Source organism: Amyelois transitella, chromosome 20 (assembly GCF_032362555.1).
Source record: "Amyelois transitella isolate CPQ chromosome 20, ilAmyTran1.1, whole genome shotgun sequence".
NCBI classification, from domain to species: domain Eukaryota; kingdom Metazoa; phylum Arthropoda; class Insecta; order Lepidoptera; family Pyralidae; genus Amyelois; species Amyelois transitella.
The window spans coordinates 4184636-4201881 of NC_083523.1; the positions used below are offsets into that span (position 1 = coordinate 4184636).

At 34.7% G+C, this 17246-nt stretch overlaps 3 protein-coding genes across 3 annotated transcripts; 1 reads left to right on the plus strand and 2 right to left on the minus strand.

Annotated features, from left to right (window-relative positions):
* Positions 1-501: 501 nt before the first annotated feature.
* On the minus strand, positions 502-5142 carry LOC106131689 (mannose-1-phosphate guanyltransferase beta). Its single transcript, XM_013330861.2, has 6 exons — positions 4722-5142; positions 4380-4622; positions 3340-3469; positions 2636-2797; positions 2203-2367; positions 502-1838 (listed from the first exon to the last, which is right to left on the minus strand). Exons 1-6 carry the CDS (start codon positions 4893-4895, stop codon positions 1603-1605), a joined length of 1110 nt encoding a protein of 369 aa, XP_013186315.1. The 5' UTR covers positions 4896-5142; the 3' UTR covers positions 502-1602.
* Positions 5143-6224: 1082 nt separating this feature from the next.
* Positions 6225-12888, plus strand: LOC106131653 (succinate--CoA ligase [ADP/GDP-forming] subunit alpha, mitochondrial). The gene is made up of 6 exons (XM_013330818.2): positions 6225-6381; positions 7696-7910; positions 8245-8397; positions 8825-9019; positions 10496-10675; positions 12264-12888. Exons 1-6 carry the CDS (start codon positions 6345-6347, stop codon positions 12477-12479), a joined length of 996 nt encoding a protein of 331 aa, XP_013186272.1. The 5' UTR covers positions 6225-6344; the 3' UTR covers positions 12480-12888.
* LOC106131652 (probable ATP-dependent RNA helicase DDX43) lies at positions 12688-15540 on the minus strand. Its single transcript, XM_013330816.2, has one exon. It carries the CDS (start codon positions 15384-15386, stop codon positions 13419-13421), a length of 1968 nt encoding a protein of 655 aa, XP_013186270.1. The 5' UTR covers positions 15387-15540; the 3' UTR covers positions 12688-13418.
* Between the last annotated feature and the right edge of the window lie 1706 nt (positions 15541-17246).

Genomic DNA, 17246 nt, shown 5'->3' on the forward strand with positions numbered 1-17246 from the left:
ATTATGTTACATTAAACACCATACTGCCTACCCATTGGTTAAATTAAATCATAACAAAGCGCAGCGGTTAAAAACTCTTTGAGGACTAGTTCGTCTATCAGATCACATTAAAAAGACACAGAAGTCTAGATTATGATGAATCTGCATAATTCGATAATTGCCTTTACAAAATCCATGTGGAAGTGATGGTGTGGTGTGATCCCCAAACTATATTTTAATCTAAAAAGTGGTTTTATTTTTGTGTAAAACACTTTTCAAAAACATTGTCTTTAAAGTTTCCGTTAATTTATACTGTACTTAGTATACCTACTAATACAGAAAGGACAGAATAATAGAAGGACAATAACTTGAATCGTGTATTGATTTGAATTTGGAAGTACAAAATTCAAAAGCATTACGTTAGCCTACGTTGGATGCAGGTCGCCTCCGAGGTGGCCGAGGTGGTTCAGGACAGGATGTCTACAGCCGATATAATGATGATGATGAATATCATAAACAAAATAATGATTGTATTCATTTAATATTTAATTTATTACAAATAAGAGGTATACTAATAATGAAATAAAAGTACTCATTACAGAATATAAAAATAAAATTAATCTTTTTGGTGTAATTATATAGTTTCTGATGTCAAATGACATAGCTACAGTTGTGGGCACATAAACCTGACAATCAGAAGTCAGAATTATCCTTGTTATAATAAGGGAATGTCAACATATTTACATATTAAGCACAGTCTAAAATTAAAAGAACCCTGAAGACTGTAATGAAATATACTTAAACAAAATTTGAATCTTTAGAAATTATTACTTATGTAATTAACTATGTTGGATTTCCAATTGGTATATTATATCAATTTAAAAATTACTTCCCCAAAGAATCAACAATATTTAATCCTAAATAATTTAAAACATTAAATTATAATAAATGACGAAGTTGATGTAAAAATACGACAAAATAATATAATAAGTCTTTATGCGACTTCATTTTAAAAATAAATAAAATATACTTTAATTATTGCAATATTTTTAAACCTAAAGTTAACCTAAATTATGTAAATCCTGATAAAACGTTTTTTTTTAATACGAAAAGCTGTATTGGAACAGCCAATACAGTAGTATTGTTGATTTACCATACAAAAGCTAAAATACAGCCAAGTTATGAAAAGTATTATCCAAAAACATTGCCAGATTGTTTTTGGGTAATTAACCAAACCTAGAATGCCCCGTATGGAATAAATTTCAATAAATAAAACTTTCTTTCCTTACAGCTCTTGGTCTAGCAAAGATTTAAGTTTAAATATACTAAACCTTAATATATTTTGGTATAGTAGGCCTAAACAGAGGCAAACTTATAAATAATATGAATGTCGCTTGAACATTTCACAAAGGCAGCGAATTTGCAGAAAGAGTTGCAAAGTTTTTCCCTCATTCACTCACAATTCTTCATCGACGTCTTTTCTTAGCATTGAAATTCTGTTGCCTTATACACAAATATTAAATTTACTGCACAGATTATCCTTTATCAAAATTTAAAAAAAAGACTGTCATCCTGACGTCTATGCACATATGGCACCCACAGCCTTTCCAAATAAAACAATCTTCACATTATGATCTGCGGCTCTGGCACTGACAAAGCTATAGACTTGTGCGGCAAGACTTGGCCTCCGTTCACGTACAACTCGTCCTTGACAATCACGTCTTCCCCCAGTACTGTGCAGTTTTCCATCCGAACCCAGCGGCCCACGACGGACCGCCAGCCCACTATGCAGCCGTCAAGCCAGGCGTGCTGTCGGACGCAGGCGCCGCGGAGGATCGTGCTTCGTTTTATACAGGCTCCTAGAAATATAAGAGATAGCATTATTAGATCTGTATTTTTCATTTTTATTTTAATGATAAAAAGCAAAACCTGTTTGCAAAACGATTTTGACGAAATTTTGGCCAGTGATCGAATAAACCTTCAAGAGTAACATAGGCTAATCTTTGTGCTCTTCTAAATTACGATTTTAAAAAAGACGAAATTATTAAATTTTATTTAAACCAGTAGTTTAGGGTAGGTGGGCCAACAGATATTTTCTTTGTTTGTAACTCTTTCTTGTACAAAATAGTATAAAAAAACTGAAACTGTAATAGATTTTTGAGGCCTGTCTACAAAATATAATCCTTTATAATTACTTTGTATTAAGTATAAGAAAATACTAACCATCTTCAACAACCACATCGGGTCCAATAGTGACATTGGGCCCTATTCGGCAGCCTTTCCCGATAGTAGCAGTGGGGTCAATCAGAACGTTGCCGACGACGCCAGCGCCGTCGTATAGTTTGTTCGAATTTTTCTGCCGTAGACTTGTAAGATACATACACATTCCTGGAAAGAATATTTCCATTATCACATTTTATATAAATAACACAATAACACAATCATTGTTACTTATAAAGAAAATAATGATCCATAATAATCAATAAGTAGAGGAAGCAAGAACTCTATTAGGAATGTTGATAATTAAATAGAAATCCAGTTTTTTCTTACCCGGGGTAAACAGGTGTGATTGTAAAATTACACCTAAACAGCCAAACAGAGAAAAATAAGTTGTAGTTTGAAAAGCAAGGACTTAATCATTGATAAATATATTCACCTGTAAGAAAGTCTTTCGGTTGTCCAACATCCATCCAAAACCCTTGCAGCTCCATGGCATGTAGCTGGCCATCCCTGGCCATGAACGGAAACACCTCCTTTTCTATAGACATCGGTCGCAGTTCTATCCTGCTGAGTACCGACGGGTTAAGTATGTACATACCTGTGGACAATAAAAAATTGACAATAAACAAAAATTATTGAAGAAAGAACACTGAAATGTCATAAAAAAAATTAATAACTACGGCCTGTATATAGTCAGTCCCCCGCCATTTTGAATCAATTTTTAACCAAATTGATGCTATCTTTATCATAAATACGAAAGAACATTGTCACTCCTAAACACTGAACCGATTTTGATGAAATTTCATTCACAGATAGAGTTGACCCTGAGGAAGAATAAAGAATTTTTTTTATTGCGAAAAAAGGGGAGGAGTACACAAAGTCGCGGGCAAAAGCTTACGGCTGTTGCCCAGGACTTTGTTTGCCGTTAAGTTCACTGAGAATCTTTCATCCTCTCTTTTTACCCTTTCTAATCTATGTAGTAATTGTTCACCACATACTTGGACCTCACAGACAATATATTTTTTTTCCCAAATTGTGATAACATCAAAAACTACTAAACCAATTTCGTTTCAACACAACACAATCTTTGAGCTAATTGTATTGGAATGTAGTCCCTTCATTTATTCATTCAAAGCTTACCAGCATTTATCTTATTAGAGATGAACTCCTGTGGTTTCTCCACGAAGCTCTCGATCTCACCATCCTCTTTATAGCATACAACACCATACTTTGAAGGCTCTTCAACTTTCGTTACTACTATTGTCCCTTCCTGTAAAATTGACATTACAATTTTTAGAGGAGTTCAATATTGTCTTATCTTGCTATTTATAGACTGGTTAATTTTTTTTTAGCTACTTATAACAGAAAGAGTAGTCTCTACTATATGTTGTATATTTTTCATGACAAATATACTAAGCATTCAGAAATAGTCATGACTCATGAGTCATAGATAAAATGACACACCTATCTACTATATTTAACAATACAATAATTTCTGATCTGTAATTTTTTAATTACTGAAAGGATTTCAAGCAAAATGAAACATATACATACATATGGTGATGTCTATATCCCTTGTTGGGTAGACAGAGCCAACAGTCTTGAAAAGACTGATAGGCCGCAAATCAGCTATTTGGCTTAATGATAGAATTGAGGTTCAAATAGTGACAGGTTGCTAGCTTATTGCCTAAAAAAGAATCCAAAGTTTGTAAGCATATCCCTTAATCGCCTTTTACGACATCCATGGGAAAAAGATGGAGTGGTCCTATTCTTTTTTGTATTGGTGCCAAAGTTCCAAATTTCCATAAAAAATAACAAAATCCTTAGCATATTATGTCCTTTAAAAATGTAAGTGTGTGTTGTTTACCATTTCTTTTGCATGTATAAAAGAATATCACTAGACTATCATAGCAAGAAGGTATATGGAAATAAATTATTGTCTACCTAGCTGTGCATATTTCATAGCAAACCCTGGGTTATGCTTGCTATAAAATAAATGTCCATATAGATAGAATAGGAAAATGCTTTTTTATTATACAATAATCACAAAATTTTAAACAAAGAAAGGTATAAGGAAATGTAATATTACATTTGTTGCACATACATTGTTGCAACTATGTAATTAAAAAAAAAAGAAACAAATAAGGTACCATTAGGTACTAAGTGATACTAAAATTCACCTTTCCATGACTCCTGTGGTACTTAGCAAGCTCTTTGAATGGGAAGTCACAGATGACATCAGAGTTAAGCACAAAAAATGGTTCTGGACTTGTACTAAGGAGTTCTCGTGCCAGTGCTAGAGGCCCAGCAGTGCCCAGCGGTTCAGTTTCATGAGAAAAGGTCAATGACACTCCCAGTTTCGAAACTTGTTCTGTCAATTCTTTCTCCATTTCCTCAGCCCTGTATGAAACTGCCAGTATTACCTAAAAAAAATTTAAAATTTATACTTTAGTTATTTTAATACTAGATTTATCAATAACTTTTACCCATTCACTTAGATGCTTATTAAAACATTTTTTTACCTGTGTGACCCCGGCTTCGACAAGAGCTTCTATCTGATGAATCAAAATTGGTTTGTTTGCAAACTCAACAAGAGGCTTTGGTCTACTCAAAGTTAGAGGTCTCAGCCGTGTCCCGTATCCACCAACGAGAATCAAGGCTCTTATTTCACCTAGTTTCTTATCTGTACCGCACATTTTCAATGGTATGTGTGAATTTTACGTGAAACACTAGAAGTCTGGCACCTTCATACGTGGCACTGATTTATGTATACAACAAAGTGTGTTACAGATTACGTACTGTAAAGTTAGTATTGAAATGGTACTGATAGTTGTTATTGAAAAGTAAAATAGTTTGCAATTAAATATTTATAAAAATATTGTAAACACTGTTTGTACACGTACGTTTACTTTCTGACGACAGTTGACATTGACATAACACGTCCTGATCCAGTGTTGCCAACGACGTATCAAGCTCCCCACTAGAATCGACCGCTAAAACCACTAGAAATCCACTAAAAAAATCGCACCATCAAAAAAAACACTAAATTTTCCACTAACTTTATTTCTGTTGTGTCGAAATTAGCACCTGATGTCGCTGTTGGCGGATTAAGCGACCAATAATTAAATAAAAATAAATGTTTAAAACAATTCGTTACGATCATAAATTATAGTAAGTGGTTGACAATAAAAAGTAACAAAGTTTATTTGTTGTCGAATTCTCAGAGACATAAAGTTTGAAATGAAATGTTGTGGTTTCTGGCCTGGATGCCGGTCCTTTTGGGCGTTTTACTAACTACTTAATTGATGGTTGGCAAATTATTGATGGATGAGTCTAGAAATTGAACTCCAACAACGATACGAGTGGATTTTATAGACGGTATTCCAATAATTTAAAAAAATACAAAATTCTTAAATTCCACTAGATAAATCCACTAGCCACTAAAACTCATATTTGTCCGCTAAAAGGCAAGTCAAAACCACCAGATTTAGTGGAAATTTTACTAAGTTGGCAACACTGTCCTGATCACGATATATTTTTTAAATACCAGCAGCACACAAACAACAACTTCTTATAAAAATAATTAAATCTTTTTAGTGAAATCGGTTTATTTGTTTTTAATTGATTCTTTTTTTGTGAGTACATTACAATACATCTTGAAACATTAACTATTAGTGCTTAACACGACTTGTTCTTGTTCTCTCCAGTAGCTATTTTAAAGTAAGCTTAATACGTTGCTGACTAATCAGTTAGTCACTAAGATCGATAAATATAATGGTTATCCCTTCTACTTGTGAGAAGAAGCCTTTTCCAAATAAACACCATTATTGTTGTTACCAAAATTGAAATACTCTGAGTATTGACTCAATTTTAAAATATGAGCGGTGACGCTCGCCTGTGCCTTTTGTATAAACAAAAGTAAGGCGACCTATCCGTTCAAAGTGAGTTTGTAAACTGTGTAGATATGCTTGGGCTAGAAAAAAAAATTTCGCTTCTGTCAAATCATTGTCAAAAATTGTTACTTTCACCTACGTCAAATCTATCGTCATGTCAAATATAGTAAAATTATGTAATGGCTGGCAGTTTGTCACTGCCACAAATTAATTATTCTTTTCTCCCCACAGCCTCCCATTCTAGCTAAAACAATGGCTGTGTCAGTACGGATTTTTTCTCGGTTGAGAGGTAAATTATATCATTCTCATTATACTGTCATTCAAACGTAATATCCTCGCTAATTTCTATGTATTGTCGGTCCCTGTGTTGTGTCCGAAGTTACGGTCTCTTTACTTACGATTATCTTACGATAACCTTGTAATTTGACTAGCGACTATTACATGACAGAAAGTATTTTTAATTCAGTTGATTCTTAATCATAAGGGGGAAAATTTGTACAAAAATACCTCTTCCCATACACGATAATAAATCACACAAATCGTACCGCAACCGAGACCTTCATCCCGTCTAAAAATATAATGTTCTTTAGCTATTTGATATTATTCCTATTTGGAGTTTAAATTCATGTCATTTGTACCCTTGAAACTATTTAAGTATTCCTTTTCAATGCATTGTTGTTAGACTACTGCAAAGGTCTAAGTGACCTTTGGTCTATCTGTATCAATAGCCATATTGACAGCATCATTAATTATTCTTACTATATATTGTTCTGCTGATATCACAAATGTGTTTACTGACCACAGTTGAAGTGAAACTGTTATTTTTATTGATTTTTGGCTTACTCGAGAGATGAGTACCTTTTTATAGTTTAGCCTGCATAGTCTCATTTGTATTACTAGTAATACCCCTCAGAAACAATGTAATATGTGTATGTAATTAGTTTATTGTCAACATTCAACCAAATAATTTTCAATGTGTCACTTTTATTTGTTTATGTTTGTTTGTTTAAACATGGATATAATAATCTTACCTAGATAAGGATAATTATTTACATGTATTTAATTTTCTTTTAAGTCATAATTTATTTTTACTCTACTTATTTATATAGTTAATTACCTATTTTATGAAGTTAAAAATTAATTAAAAATACAAATACCTCAAAAAATAATACTGAATTTCAGTACTATACTTGTACTCTTACTTATGTAACTTGTGTATCTTTCCATATCAATTAACTAGGTAGTTTTTCTAATAAGAAGATAAGAAATGTCTTTTACTCTTTTGCTATTTAAAAAAAAACTAGAACCAGCTATTAAGAAAATGATTTAAAAAATCTTGTACCAGCTGTTTATCCTGTAAAAATATGAATTATTTTTCTCAATGCTCGTCTCCAAGATCTGTGCTTAAATTATGCTCTAACTAGCGGCTTCGCTTCTTGCTGAATTTTGGGATAAAAAGCACTTATATATTCTGTCAAAGTGCACCAAAATCCATCTAAAAAAAATGAATCTAATCTAATCTAAAATGAATGGTTGGCATAATAATATAATGTAGGTATTTATAATGTGCAGTCACAGTAATTTGTAAATCTTTTTTCAACAGAGGGCCTGAAACTCAACAATGTGAGGTATTCCTCTGGCACTCCATACGCAGAAACCAGAAAAAATCTGGTACTGACCTCAGAAACAAAAGTCATTGTCCAGGGTTTCACCGGCAAGCAGGGCACCTTCCACAGCCAACAGGCACTCGACTATAAGACACAAGTTGTTGGCGGAGTGTCACCCAAAAAGGCAGGAACAGAACATTTAGGGAAGCCGGTGAGTTCTAAATTTGAAATATATTTTTATATTCATTATTAAAGTAATTGGCCCTATAGTATACCTTTTATCTAATACTATCCTTACTTTGAATCCAAATAACCAGAACAATAAAATTATGCAATATTTTTGGAAAAAGTGAAAAAAGTTGTTTTATGAATTTAAACACCTTTAAAAGTTCTATTAATAAACCATAAAGAACCTGCAACAGTTCTGAATTTATCATTGGTTGATATGTTAATAGAATAGACTTTATGTCTGTTGCAATTATCAATAGTAAATTAAGAATAGGCATATGATAATATTACAATATATTATATTATATTGTTGCCAGGTATTTGCAACAGTAAAAGAGGCGAAAGCAGCAACTGGGGCGCATGCTAGTGTTATATACGTGCCTCCCCCAGCTGCGGCCCAGGCTATCTTGGAGGCCATCGAGGCAGAGATGCCTTTAATCGTGTGCATCACCGAGGGAGTGCCACAACATGTGAGTTAATTCAATATTTTATAGGTCTGTAGTTAATTTGATGATATAATTTGAGTTCGATTTTTGATATTTTTCAGAGTCCCAACAATAGTAACTACTATTAGCGATGTTTATTTTTATCACAAATATTTTTCTTTCTACCGGTTTTAGCTGTTAGAACCACTTACATATACATTAACATACAGTTATACTTTACATGATGTGAAACAATTTGACTTTTTAGTGTGCCCGCCTGCAACTTCTGATGACTGACATGATTATAGGGATCGAAAATACTGCCTTGCGAATGCTGTCGATTTTATTTACATTGTTCTAAAAATTTGTAAGCATTGAAAGGATTTAACAGAGGAATACTCTACCATATTTTAATTATCATGTTATTTTTTAAAATCCTATTAAATTACCTTAAATAAATATTTTTCTTCAGGACATGGTGCGCGTGAAACACGCTCTGCTAAGGCAAAACAAATCCCGGCTGGTCGGCCCCAACTGCCCCGGGATCATCGCGCCGGAGAAGTGCAAGATCGGCATCATGCCGGCCGCGGTGCACAAGAGGGGCTGCATAGGTGTTGTTTCCCGCTCTGGTACCCTGACCTATGAAGCTTGCCATCAAACCACCACGGTATTTTTTTTTTACAGTTTTTTGCGTATTAAGTTTAGAAACTTTGGTAAAAATTTATTATCAAGTACTTTACTCCAAGTAATAAAACATAGGATATTGCCTATTGTTGGCCCATTAATTAATACTGCCGCAATGATTTTTTAAACAATTTCATTCATAAACGCCCTACAAAGGCCACATGCCAATGTGACAAACAACAACTAATGTTCGAGATTTGTATGGATCGTTTCTTTCTCTCACGTGTTGAGTTGCTTCCAGTTGCACATTTAGCTGCTATGTTTCAGAGCCCAGGGTACGGTTTTCTGTATTTTTCATTTCATTTTGACCACTCTTCAGTTCCGCACATTTGAGACTGAATCTGTTCTCCATATCAACATGGATCCAGATTTAAACTTTTAGTCCTGTGAAGATTCCCACAGAATAATATAGTTTAGTTACTAGCCTTATGAATGCTATAAAAATATTTTCCATTGTTCATTCTGTTACTGCTTATCCTTGACCTGCGATACCAACTCAAATATGGTAATTTAACGTCGGGGCGGTAATGTCGGAACTGCTCATAGGAACTAGTATATGAGTTTTGTACTTTTTTTTCTACTAGTGGTTTATGTTGACGACGTTCGATGCTTAAAATGGGATATAAAATTAAATATTATTACCGTTGATAAGATCGTAAGTTCTTTTTTTGTTTTGCCTTCTTGCGAATGTGTTTAACGCAAACAAGTGACGTCTACGACACCACACGACTCAACGCGGGGAATTCCCGTTTTTTATTATTATTAATCTTTTGATATAAGTTTTCTTATATTTTGAAATTATGTTTATTTCTTTTTGTTCCTTTGAAAATTTCGATTTGAAACGTAGGAATTAAAGAAGCATATCAAAATTTTGCACAACCACTTTAGTCATAGTAAGAACAATATTTATTTTATATAACGAGATAACATGACGACACCAAACGTCACGTTATCTCGATGGGATTGCTATGTTTATTAATTTTACACAGGTGACTAAATGGCGAGTCGCGTTATCTGTGCTACGAGTTTAATCAGTGTATCTCAGAAAACGATTTAACGAGAATTCGATGATCAATGAATGACCTTCGTAGTGTTATTAATGCAGTCACTTAAAGTTGAAATGACTGCCATCTAAATCAAAAACTACTAAACACATATAACAAAATTACTGAAGGGATTGACGGTTAAGTCACCCTAAAAAAATGGTGGAACATTAGTCAATTGATAGAACAATAATTATTACAATTACGAAGTGACGCCAAGGCTCATTTTGCGTCGCTCCACCAGCGCTAGTAAGAATACTACCTATGACGAAGGTCCAAGTCAACAACACGAAGCCACAAGAGAATCTATTACAGTTTAGAGATACAGTAGGAGGTGAAAGTGCTCACCCTTTACTCCTGTCAATATTTTTCGCAAATAATTTGTAATTACATACATGGTTTACCGTAAATTTCAGACTGGTTTGGGTCAAACCCTGTGCGTCGGCATTGGCGGCGACCCTTTCAACGGCACAGACTTCATTGACTGCCTGGAAGTCTTCCTAGCAGATCCCGAGACGAAGGGCATAATCCTCATCGGTGAGATCGGAGGCAACGCAGAGGAATTGGCGTCGGAGTACCTCACTCAGTACAACACTGTAAGTTTCGTACCATTTACCAGTGTTCAGCTTAGATTATGAAAATAAATGTTATAATTATTGAGAATATTTAGAAACCTTAGTGATGCTAAGTTTCTACAGCTCGGATTAGAAGCTGGATGATTATTGTTAAAAAGTAAACTCGAAACTGGTACCTATTTTAATGGTTTTGTACGCATACTGTACTCATTGTCCAATGCGTCGACCTTGACACACTGAAACTTTATTTAAAAAATTAGTAAACAAAGATATTTCTAAATTTACTGTGACAACAGTATGAATTTAAAGAATAAAAAGAAATTATCAATTAAATAAATTATTAGAAAACGATTAAGTCAATATAAAAAAGTTTAAAATTACTATTTGAGTTGACAAAATATCTTCAGTTGCTTGTTGTTATTTAAAGTAAGTTTGATGCGTGATGTTAGTATTGACGCTGTCCCACGTGGCAGTTTGCTTGCTGTAAGTTTTTTAAGTAGTTTGAACAAATTCCCTTTTAAACATTAGATATTTTTGCTTTTAACATAATTTATTTTTTTGTTTGCACAGGCCAAAAAGGTAAACACTTGAGACCGCCCCCAGGTTTATTTTATTATCTTATCTCAGCTAGTCTACATTGTAGTATGTCATAGTTGTTAGTATTTCGTAATCGTTCATTATTAAATTAGATATGCGTGGGAATGTTATTGATAAGTCTTCTTTTTCTCTTGAATGGACCAGTATCACGATTTTTTTCTACTCTTTGTCATCACTACGTCAATTTTGGTATGATCATAGCTTACCCCGTTGTAAAATAATTCTTGAGCATTTATTGTTTTATCTTATTCTAAATGAATATCTCTTTCTGTACTTCGGATGCCTGGATCCACTAAATGTCTATGAATGCTTAGTTTCTTGGAAATGGTCTCAACTTTATTGCATCTATTAAATATACTTTATTATATAAGGTCTATTTATATGCACACATTTCCCATGCACAGACCAAATGTAGCATGAAAACAACACCACATGTCATGTTAGTCAAATCTTTGAATATTAGAGCATTTTTCTTTAAAGAGGCCTGTTGATGGTGTAAGTGAAATTCAGACATAGTCATCTGCTTATGATTTAGTCATATAGGCATCAATTCGAATATTGACAATCATATTTTGTTAGTTCTGGTTAAAGTGGCTAACTTATCATTATCAACAACATTGTTTTTGTGCTATACATGAAAGTATTTTACTAAGCCACCGGTATCGGTCTGATTTGAGGTTGTTTATTATTGTGATTAATCTTCAGATATTTGTTTTACTTCAAATTTTTCGTAATATAGTAATTCATATTTATTAGTGATAAAGACAGAAGCAAATCTTCTGTTTAACTGAAGATTTAATTTGTCTTAAATTACCTAAATCTTTTTTTTTTTATGGTTGGCTATTTATCTTATAATATTTGTCTGATATAAAATACTGTTTAAGTTTAAATTGAAAACGCTTTCAATAGAATTTAGAAACGAACTAACTTGAGATTCTCATAAACTGCACAAAACTAACCACTAAATCAACACTAAATTCATTTTGTAATCTTCCTATTATAAATATTCCAGGGCCAGAAAGCGAAACCCGTGGTTTCATTCATCGCTGGCTTGACCGCCCCGCCCGGCAGGAGAATGGGTCATGCCGGAGCCATTATTTCCGGCGGAAAGGGAGGCGCCATGGACAAAATAAAAGCCCTAGAAAAAGCAAACGTCATCGTCACACGCTCACCTGCAAAAATGGGCACCGAACTCTTCAAAGAAATGAAAAGACTAGAACTGGTCTAAGTAACGCTTATATTTACCACAAGATTGTATGTCTATTCTGTATAGTCTTAGTAAATAACGGAATTATTTATTTCCTAATGTTATATCAGTGATATTGTTCCAATCAGGAAATTATGAAGCGTTTTAATAAAACGAAATTTTTAATACAACCATATAATCGTCCACATAAATTTAGATTTCAAAAATCTCTACTTGTTAAATTTTGAAATTATGCACGACATTGTTAGCTGAGCACTATATTATATAGGCGACATGGACACATTTTGTTATATATTTTACAAACTTTATATTTTAGTCCATGATAGGCGATAAGTGTCGTATTAAATATAAGTGTTACATAATCGATCAAATTTTCGTAAGCTTAAATTCAAGACAATTTCCTGACTACGCTTTTACTGTTGTATTGTATTGTATGGTTGAAAAAATTGTAAAAGAAATACAGACGTATTACCTATAATGTAGTTTTATTACGTCTTTCGACATGCACTTCTTGAAAATAGTATAAAAGTATTAACACAAATTATATCACAGCATAAGTAGTTACATCTAGGAAGTGTCTCCATATCTGCTGTTAAGATGGCAAAATAGTGAAAAGCAAAACTAAAAGAGTATGATGATGTAAAAAAAGAAATGTGAGTTAATTTTCCCTAGCGCTATATTTTTTCAAATATTGAATAAATAGTGAAAGTACAAATAAGTAGGGATCACATTGTGACTATTCTATTTTCCTAACACTAAAAATTTTCAATTACCATTTTAAAGTGAATTCTTTCTGTAGCTAAAAATATAGGTATACAATGATTGATAAATGAACCAAGCAGATGTGCAGACACTTATACTGTGTAAAACAAACTTACATTCTTACAATAACAGTCTAAAGTGAGAAAAGTTATGTAGTGCAGAAGACACAGAAACATAACTTTGTTTAAAGTGAGAATACTAGTATCTGTCGCGTCTTCCGCGACCGCCGCGTCCTCCCCGGCCTCCACCTTCTTTCTCCCTCCTAAGCTTCATTGCCTTGAATCTTTCGGCCATCGACTCTAGCTCATCTGGAACTTCTTGATTTGCCTCCTCCAATATCTTTATCAGATCTTTGGCATGTGCCCAATCATTCCTAGCAATGAATGACAGAGCTGTTCCAGTCCTCCCAGCTCTTCCGGTCCTGCCAACTCTATGCACATATTCTTCAATATGCATCGGAAAATCGAAGTTTATAACATGTGTTAGATCTTTGATATCTATTCCTCTTGAGGCGACATCAGTTGCCACCAAAATATTCACATTACCATCCATCATATCAGCTAATGCTTCTTCACGGTCGCACTGATCTCTATCTCCATGCAATGACTGGCATTCAATGCCCTTCAAAGCCAATTCTGTAGAAATATGTGTAGCTGTAGCTTTCTTGCCGCAGAATATAATAACTTTGTCATTGGAGTCCATATTCTGAATAAACTCTAGCAATACATTTTCTTTATCATCTTCTTGTACAAATATTATTTTCTGCGTGACTGTGTGGACTGCTGCCAAATCCAGAGAGCCAACATTGACTTGGATTGGATCTTTCATGTAGGAACTTGCCAGACGACGAACTCCAGGAGGCCAAGTCGCTGAAGTCATGACAGTCTGTCGATCCGGCCTCACATCAAACAAAGATTTCCTGATCTGTGGCTCAAATCCCATATCCAGCATTCTATCAGCTTCATCCAACACTATGTATGAAAAGTTGATTATACTTAAATGTTTGGCCATTACCAAATCATTTAGTCTTCCAGGGGTAGCTATTACAATATCAACTCCTTTAGAAACAATGTTGATTTGCTCCTTTCTGTCTCCCCCTCCATACAAACAAACAGACTTGATTCCTCTGTACTGATATTTAGATACCTCTTTATCTATTTGTAGTGCCAGTTCCCTTGTAGGAGCCATGATTAACACAGTGGGGCCCTCTCTCTCTTCTCTTGGAATCACTTGTCCTTCAATATGTATCAAAGCAGGCAGCAAAAAAGCTAATGTCTTACCTGTACCAGTTTGGGCAATACCAATCAAATCCTCACCTCTTAGCAGTATTGGCCATGCTTGACACTGGATAGGGGATGGGTTTGCAAAGCCTTGTTTATATATTTCATCTAGGATTTCTGGGTAGTGTTTAAAAGCTTGTTCGAAAGTTTTTATCGGGTTTGGAATAGGCCTCAATCCTGGTTTGTCATCAAATGTCCTCTTTACTTGTATGTCATTATTAGCAAGTCGCCAACGGGCCACTGAAGAAGGTGACATGGCAGCTACTTCTGGGTCTTCTTTGTAGAAATCTTTAACAATGGGAGGCAAACTTTCCCATCGAGCTTTTTGATGTTGATCATGATAACTGTTCAGTTTATCCCAATCAATAACTTGGACACCAGACTCATTTGTTTTGAAAAATTCATTAGTGCGACCACTATCTGTACTTTCATTATGACTGTCCTTTGGTGGTGGCTTATAGTCCTGCAAAAGATCATTCAACATCTCTTCTACTTTAGTTATAGCTTCATCAGATCCAAATAGACTAAGTTCGGTCTCGTCGCCGCTTGAATCGCCGATCTGGATCTTAGCTTGAGATTCAGATTCCAACTCACGTATTTTTGAACCTCCTTTACCAATGATGCGACCAATCTTTTTTGATGGGACGAACATAGTTTTCTTGTTTCTGTTATCGCGCCTTGGAAAGTCCCGCCTCGTGTTAGAAAAGTCGCCGCCAGCGGAATTACCACGAGCCCTCCAGTTACCTTCGTTGCTGTGGCCTCCGTCCCCTCTGCCTCTGTTTTGGCTCGGCCGGTAAATCCGAGTATTATTGTAGGTGATCGGCGCCGGTGCCTGAGCCTGTTGACTCTGTTCATGTTCTAACCATTCGTCCTCGAAATCAGCCATTTTTTAAAAAATATGAAGAGATCTTTGTAATACTATTCAATCAGGGTTAACTTGAGTCGTTTATTTACTGAATGAAAATGGAAAACTACCTACAGTATAATAAATACTGGGTAGGTTTGTATTACAGAGATGAACCCCATGGACGGACGCATGAGGAAATAAAATGAATGAAAAAATGACAATTGACTTGACATGAGGATGGAGACTTGCTAGTGCTTACGGAACCAAAAAAAGCGCCAGATAACTAAAAAACAAGCGCTTAGTAAGTACCTACATTTGATCATTGCATTTAAAGTATATATTATAAATTCATACGTGACGTGCCTGTAGGAAGTAAATAATATTGTTAATTATTGAACGTAGGAAACGTTCTCTTATCTCAGAGAGATTTCCACGTCTACACATAATTGACCTTAGTATGCAGTTTATAAGCTGCTGATAAATTTTTAATGAATATTCATTGATTCACTCCGAATATTTGAGTCGGTTGTATTTATGCTCCAATCCTTGAAATCTTTGCTTGCGCGATTTAGATTACGCGCTGTGATAGGCTTGGTGACGTGTGACATTTGGGTTGTCATAGACTCTTTGCAGTTATTTGTTGAGCGCGTCGTATTATCACTGTGAATAGCTGATGTTAGTGAAGTTGCCACAAATTTATTATCGCCATATATTTACCGTGTGGTTCCCGGCTACCACTCCATTTCATTTCCCATGGATGTCGTAATAGGTGACTAACGGATAGGCTTATAAACTTGGGATTCTTGTTTTTGGCGATAGGCTAGCAACCTGTCACTATTTGAATATCAATTCTATCATAAAGCCAAACAGCTCAACGAGGCCTATCTGTTTCTTTAAGACTGTCGGTTCTGTCGACCCCGCAAGGAATATATATATATGATATATTACATACATACATACATACATACATATAATCACGTCTATATCCCTTGCGGGGTAGACAGAGCCAACAGTCTTGAGCGGACTGATAGGCCACGTTCAGCTATTTGGCTTTAAGATAGAATTGAGATTCGAATAGTGACAAGTTGCTAGCCTATCGCCTAAAAAAAGAATCTCAAGTTTGTAAGCCTATCCCTTAGTCGCCTTTTACGACATCCATGGGAAAGAGATGGAGTGGTCCTATTCTTTTTTGTATTGGTGCCGGGAACCACACGGCACCAATACAAAAAATGTATATATATGATATATTACTTTGACAATTTAGACCAGCAAAAAATAACAACGTTCTCCGTCAAGTTTTGTACGGAATGTGTAGTAACATTAGAAAAAGTTATTATTAAACTCCAAGTCGGTGCGACATTTCCAAAAAGCGCTAGACTTAGCACCAACTATTTAATTGGCAACAAAATTAAAAAAAAAAAAAACAAAATTTTTTATTCATTATTATAGCCCAAGAGCCCGTGAACGCCAGACATACCTTATTTTGTAAAAGCTGAAAGTTTCTGTAAATATGCCTCTAGTACAGGTAGGAACGATCCCCACCTATGGTACTCAGGCAGTGGTTGCTTTGGCAGGTAGCAGGTAATAAAGGTATACTTTTTTCAACCTGAAATTCGTTAATTTGTAAAGCTCAATTTTTTGATATTTTATCCGTAATAATACACAAACTCGCGTTACTCATTGCCAGACACGTACTATGGTTGCAACCCCTTGCCAGACACCCCTAAACTATAATATTTTGTAACTCTACTTATACGTCATTTTGTAAAATCTGAATTTAATACATATTTTTTGGGGAATTATTCAAACAAAGTTTCTGAAGTAGCCAGACAGTTTTTAAGGTTCTATTATCCTGCCAGACGCATTGGAGTGAACAAAAGATGCAAGAGTGCGGAGTAT